The sequence below is a fragment of the Nansenia antarctica genome (genome assembly GCF_963989245.1).
Source record: "Nansenia antarctica genome assembly, chromosome: 8".
Classification (NCBI taxonomy): Eukaryota; Metazoa; Chordata; class Actinopteri; order Argentiniformes; family Microstomatidae; genus Nansenia; species Nansenia antarctica.
Window position 1 is genome coordinate 17,709,952 of NC_137678.1, and position 6,927 is coordinate 17,716,878.

At 48.0% G+C, this 6,927-nt stretch overlaps 1 protein-coding gene across 1 annotated transcript in view; it reads left to right on the forward strand.

Moving 5' to 3' along the window:
* Nucleotides 1-1,076, forward strand: part of nuak1a (NUAK family, SNF1-like kinase, 1a) — a gene marked incomplete at both ends in the record, with an annotated part of 17,793 nt that extends 16,717 nt beyond the window's left edge. The window contains 2 exons of the mRNA XM_080538134.1: nt 1-551; nt 609-1,076. The exon at nt 1-551 is cut by the window's left edge and continues 70 nt beyond it. Coding sequence (XP_080394260.1) covers nt 1-551; nt 609-1,076 — 1,019 coding nt within the window. The remainder of the gene's footprint in view (nt 552-608) is intronic.
* Nucleotides 1,077-6,927: the final 5,851 nt, after the last annotated feature.

Consider the following 6,927-nt stretch of genomic DNA (forward strand, 5'->3'; position numbering starts at 1 on the left):
ACAGGGACAAGCAGGGGCTGAAGAGGCCCAAGGGCATCCTGAAGACGCGCTCAGCGGCGGCCGACCAGCGGTCCCACAGCCTGGGGGAGATCGAGCTGAGCCGCTGCCTCCACTTCCAACAAGACCCCCTTCGGCCCCCCACCTCCTCCTGCCCCGGGAGGAAGGGAGGGGGGGGCGAGGAAGACGAGGAGGAGGAGGAGGAGGAGGACGATGACGAGGACGACGATGAAGATCGCGACGGCGGGGGGATGCGGGGCTCGCCCGCCAAGATGGTGTCCACCCTCCCCAAGAAGGGCATCCTCAAAAACCACCAGCAGGGAGGAGGAGGAGGAGGAGGGAGGGAGTCTGGATACTACTCCTCGCCGGAGCGCGGCTGCGAGTCCTCAGAGCAGCCAGCAGGGGGCGGTAGCACCACCGGAGGAGGAGGAGGAGGAGGAGCCTTCCCTGCCTTCTCCGCGCCGGCCAGCTCGCCCACCAAGAAGTCTGCCTCCTCCTCTTCTTCCTCCGCGGGGGGGCGGAAGGGGATCCTGAAGCGGAACGGGAAGTACTCGGTCCCAGTGGCTCCCTCCTCCTCCTCCTCCTCCTCCTCCTCCTCCTCCTCCTCCCAGCATGGAGGGGGGGGTCACGGAGGGGGGGGTCACGGAGGGGGGGTTGGAGACTCGGGCCTGTCCCGGAGCCAGAGCCGGGGGAACGAGGAGATGGGCCGTTCCACGTCCGGGTCCGGCGGAGGCGGAGTCCATTTCCTGGGGATGGGGATGGGGATCGGGGGGGGACCGACCAGCTGGGGGTCGCCCACCACGCCCCCCCCCACCGCCTCCTCCTCCTCCCAGCCCAGCATCAGGGCCTGCCTGTCGGCCGAGGATCTGCTCCAGCTGGCAGGCTTCAGACGGGGCCTCCAGGCCTCGGTGGCGGCCATGTACGGGGAGGGGAAGGTGAGCCCAGCCTCCCCCTCCTCGCCCGGGGACGACGACAATGGTAGCTTCTCCCTGCTGGGGGGGGAGGACATGGAGGACGTGACCCAGGTCTACCAGCACGCCCTCGACATCAGCACACAGACACACAGGAGGGACACCTAGACACACACGCACGCACACACACACACACACACACACACACACACACACACACACACACACACACACGCACACACACACAGGAGGGAGACCTAGACACAGACACACACACACACACACACAGGAGGGAGACCTAGACACACACACACATACACACACACAGGAGGGAGACCTAGACACACACACACACACACACACACACAGGAGGGAGACCTAGACACACACACACACATACACACACACAGGAGGGAGACCTAGACACAGACACACACACACACACACACACACACAGGAGGGAGACCTAGACACACACACACACATACACACACACAGGAGGGAGACCTAGACACACACACACACATACACACACACAGGAGGGAGACCTAGACACACACACACACATACACACACACAGGAGGGAGACCTAGACACAGACACACACACACACACACACACACAAAGGAGGGAGACCTAGACACACACACACACACATACACACACACAGGAGGGAGACCTAGACAAACACACACACACACACACATATACACACACACACACACACACACACACACACACACACTCAAGCACACATACAGTATATGTGTCACGTTCTAATGCTTTGGTCCTCATTACGGGATCTGATGTAATGATCGGACTTTTCTTTAGAAAAATATGAATACATTTCCGCGTTGTTGAAAATGAACGACATGTCGCTAGTCAACTAACACAGCTTGTTTTGTGAGCCTGCTAACAATGTAAAATAGTGTTATAGTTAACTAGGTAGCAGTGGGGGGATTACTCACCCAATCCATTGCGTTGCAGTATTTTGGCTTGACTAGCGACTTTGTTTAGTCATTCTCATGATTGAGACAACATTTTGATTGGTTGCCGACATGCGGACCAAAAGACTAGAACGTGTCACATATACTGTACATCTCACACACACACACACACACACACACACACACATTCTGTACAGTATGGCTCCACTAGGACCCTCATCTCTGCGACGTGACTGGAACCTAAACTAACATGTGACGTGACCTTTGAACTCCCGCCCGCCCTGAAAGACAGTGGCTGCGTTCGTAAATTCAAATTCTCGCTCTGAGAGCGCCGGAGCGCACCCTGGGTTCAACGTTAAAAAGGGACAAAAAACAACAATATTTGATTGGACAAGAGGCATTCTATGAGTGCTGATCAGATTTTCAGAGCTAATTTACGAACGGGGCCGTTATCAACCTATTCTAGAGACACCGCGCTGCGTCTAATTTATGTTAATTGTTAATCAATGTTTACATGTGTGTTCTACGGAGGGACATTCGTTTTCCAGAATGTTCTCCTGTATGTACTGTATATATACGAACTGGAGGTCAAAGGTCATGGCAGGTGCTCATGAAGCTACCGCAAGCACCAGAGAAGAAGAAGGATCTCGTAGGAGGATAGAAGGACCCACATCTCGGACGCACAGTGTACAAACCATGGACTTCCTGCTTCTCTACATAATAAACAGAAAATCTGTATTATCTATATCTATCTATCTATCTCTATCTAAGCATCTATCTATCTATCTATCTATCTCTATCTAAGCATCTATCTATCTATCTAAGCATCTATCTATCTAAGCATCGATCTATCTATCTATCTATCTATCTATCTAAGGCTTAGATCTATCTATCTATCTATCTATCTATCTATCTAAGCATCTATCTATCTATCTATCTATCTATCTATCTATCTATCTAAGCATCTATCTATCTAAGCATCTATCTATCTATCTATCTATTTAGTTCAGCTTCTATCTATCTAAGCATCTATCTATTTAGATTATTCTATCTATCTGTTGAAAACAGGCCAACAGTGATGTGTTTTGGTCATGTAAACATGTGACAGCCCAGTACATGCATGTGTGTGTGTGAACATCACTCAGCTGACACCATGCTGTAGAACATGTGACATGTGACATGTGACATCATTAGATAGTTGTTAGGGTTAAGGAGCAGGGACAGATTGGGTAGACTTGTACAAAGGAAGTGCCTTTATCAGTCAGATGTTATCATGTACTGTATTTACTGATGCTTTGGGAACACACGCAAATGCACACGTATACACACACACACACACACACACACACACACACACACACACACACACACAGAGATAGACAGACACACAGACATATACACACACACACACACACACAGATAGACAGACACACAGACATATACACACACACACACACACACACACACACACACACACACACAGTCAGACAGACAGACAGACAGACAGACAGACACACAGACACACAGACACACACACACACACACACACACACACACACACACACACACACACACACACACACACACACACACACAGTCTACAGTGACATGCTTATGTGCTAGCCATGTAGAACGGTCTCACACAGTTGCTTTGAAAAGAGGTAGATTGGAAGAAAGAGTGAAGACAGCGGAAAGAAAGAGAAAGACAGAGTGTGTAGCCAGCCAGTGTAGTTTTAAAAGGGAGTGAAGAGAGTAAAGAGCGTCCCAGCTCTTCCTCTCCAGAAGCAGCTAGTTTAGCTTTGCCTGGCTTAGTTTAGCTTAGTGTAGCTTAGTTTAGTTTAGTCTAGTCTAGCATAGCTTAGTCTAACCTAGCTGAGTTTAGCTTAGTTTGGTTTAGCTTAGTTTAATTTAGCTTAGCTTAGTTTAGTTTCATTTAGTTTAGTTTAGCTTAGCTTAGTTTAGTTTACCTTAGTTTAGCCTAGCTGAGTTTAGTTTAGCTGATCTTAGCTTAGCCTAGCCTAGCCTAGCTCAGCGTTGATGAAGATAGGGGGAGTAGAGAGGAGGAGGGGAAAGAGGTCAAAACAAAAAAAGAACAATGTTCTGTTGTCCAGGTAACCAAAGAACGTCACCTTTAGATAGCGGTAGTTGTTCAGTGTTATGGTAGCTCAGTACGACCGTTGTGGCGCTAAACCTCGACTGAAAAGCAAAGTCGTACCGTGTCAGATGTCAGCTTCACGGTGTGCTGCCTGCTGCCAGGGTACTGGTCCAATTATATATGTTCTACAGAGCATGACTTTACAGAGCAAAAGTGTGTATGTGTGTGTGTGTGTGTCCCACCGTGTCAGTGTTTCTGAAATAACCCAGACATTTAAACCAGCGGGGCTGTGTTCAACAGACCACAACACAGACATTTAAACACAGACGAGAAATCTTGATTGTTGAGAAAATCAATGGGAGTCAGACTTTCTTTCTTTCAGTAGATGAACGCTTACAAAGGTCAGGGTGTTAAGATAACAAACTACTAGCTCCGTCAATATTTTTTTTTGCCTTGTGTGCATTTGTGTGTGTGTGTGTGTGTGTGTGTGTGTACACATTATAGGATGGTGTTTGAACCATCAGATTCACAGCCCTGAACATTATACTACCGGTATGTTAGTATTTCTGTTTTCTGTTTTTGTGTTTTTGTTTTACGGCTTCATTCAGAGGGGGAGAGGGAGGGGGGGTGATGCCGTCTGGGTCTGGTTCTGTTCGTACTGAACCGGACCTGCCGCCTCTCGACACCAGGCGTCTAATGATCACAAGGTCAGCAGATCGGCGGTTCAAATGGCCACATGTCGAAGTATCCTTCGGGCAAGACACTGAACCCCCAAATTGCTCCCAATGAGCGGGCCGACGCCTTGCATGGTAGCTTGCCGTCATTTGGTGTGTGAATGTGTGTGCGAACGGGTGAATGAGAGGCCGTCGTAAAGCGCTTTGCAATAAGGTCACAAGGCTATGTAAACCAGTCCATTCTAGTACGAGGTGTTTGGTTGTGAAAGTCTCCCTGCTGCCCTCAGCCGAACTGGACAAAAAAGGTAGAGGCTGGCGGAGGTAGAAAACGGAGGACAGGGGAGATCAAACATCATATGAGCCCGGCCTCTGACCTCTGACCTCCACCTCCTCCAGCCTCCCCTGCTGTATATATCTGTTACATAAGTATTAAATATTATTATTATAGGAAAAACTTGACTGGATATTCTTATGAGGAAGTGTTGTGTTATTTAAGCTTGATGTGTATTTTGCTACTGTGTGTTGATAAGGCTGATGTTGTCTATGATGTGTCTATGGTTATTATCTTGGTATTGATTATTAAAACCAGATGGATTTTGATTGGCTGTGTGTCGTTACTATCCAAAGAAGGGTCGTTGTGGATCTGTTTCTAAAACGCTGTGGTTGTTTTGAGAAACCGATGTATCATACGCACGCACGCACACACACACACAGACACAGACACAGACACAGACACACACACACAGACACGCACCCACACACACGCACGCACACGCACCCACCCACACGCACCCACCCACACGCACACCCACACACACACACAGACGCACGTGCACACACACACATACACACACACACACGTAAACACACACACATGCACACACAGACACACATGCACACACAGACACACACACACACAGACACACACGCGAGCACGCGCACACACACACACACACACACACCAGCCATCTTATCCTCTCAGTTTCTATATTGTGACACTTCTCTGTTGCCGACATCTCTAATAAACACTTTTAACACTGTCTGTCTCTGACTGATGAGAAAATCAATGGAGTCCACTGTCTGAAATGTCCCATGTAGGGACCAGTAGATGAACGCTTACAAAGGTCAGGGTGTTAAGATAACAAACTACTAGCTCCGTCAATATGGTTTTGCCCTGTGTGCATTTGTGTGTGTGTGTGTGTGTGTGTGTGTGTGTGTGTGTACACTGGGTGTAGCCCTTAATGTTCCTTCTACCAAGTTGTTAAAGGTTACAAGTTACAATTACTTTTTCTGCAATGATACAGATACACACACACACACACACACATATTTCAAATACCACAGACACACACACACACACATATTTCACAAGCGTGCACATATTTGACATTCTCAGCACAAGCGATGTTTCCAAAGCTTCTCATGGGATAAAAGCAGAGACTGTGTGTGTGTGTGTGTGTATGTGTGTGCATGTGTGTGTGTGTGTGTGTGTGTGTGTGTGTGTGAGAGAGAGAGCTCCAGTCACACAGGGAGGGATGTGAGGCTTTATTCACTGGAGCCCAGACTAACCCTGGGCTCCAGTGAATAAGCGCACACACACACACACACACACACACACACACACACACACACACACACACACACACACACACAGCCAGACTAACCCAGTCAGTCTGAGATAGTAAAGGTTTAAATCATGGGCACCTCCCCTCCTCCCCCCTCCTCTACCCACGCTTCCCATTGCATGACCCACACACACACACACACACACACACACACACACACACACACACACACACACTCAGGTATGCACGCATGTACACACACACACCTACATGCATCCACACACTCAGACATAAGCAGACACACTTACTCATACATTCACTCTCACTGTAAACAAATATTTTGGATTTTAGTTCCTTTAACACATTTTTGTGAGTCAGGTCAACTAAATTTTGCCAAAAAGTTGAGACAACTAGACATGTTAAGTTTTAATCCATTCAACCTGTCTGTGAAATTAAAATAGTCCACTCCGAGATCACTCAACTTGTCAAAAACGTTTCCGGTTGTTGCACATGCGCAGAACACTGCCCCTGCAAAATTCCGTTTGTCAACCTGTGCATCCAGCAGCCTTTCTCCACACCTGATTCTAATTAACAATTAGATGCTGCTGAATGCAGTCGTGGGTCGTGATGAACGTAGTAGTAGGAATATCGAGAAAAGTATCAAAATTATCAAGAATATAACGAATATAAAGAATATCAGGAGTGCGAATTAAGGTGAGTTAATAATTTTATTTGTCA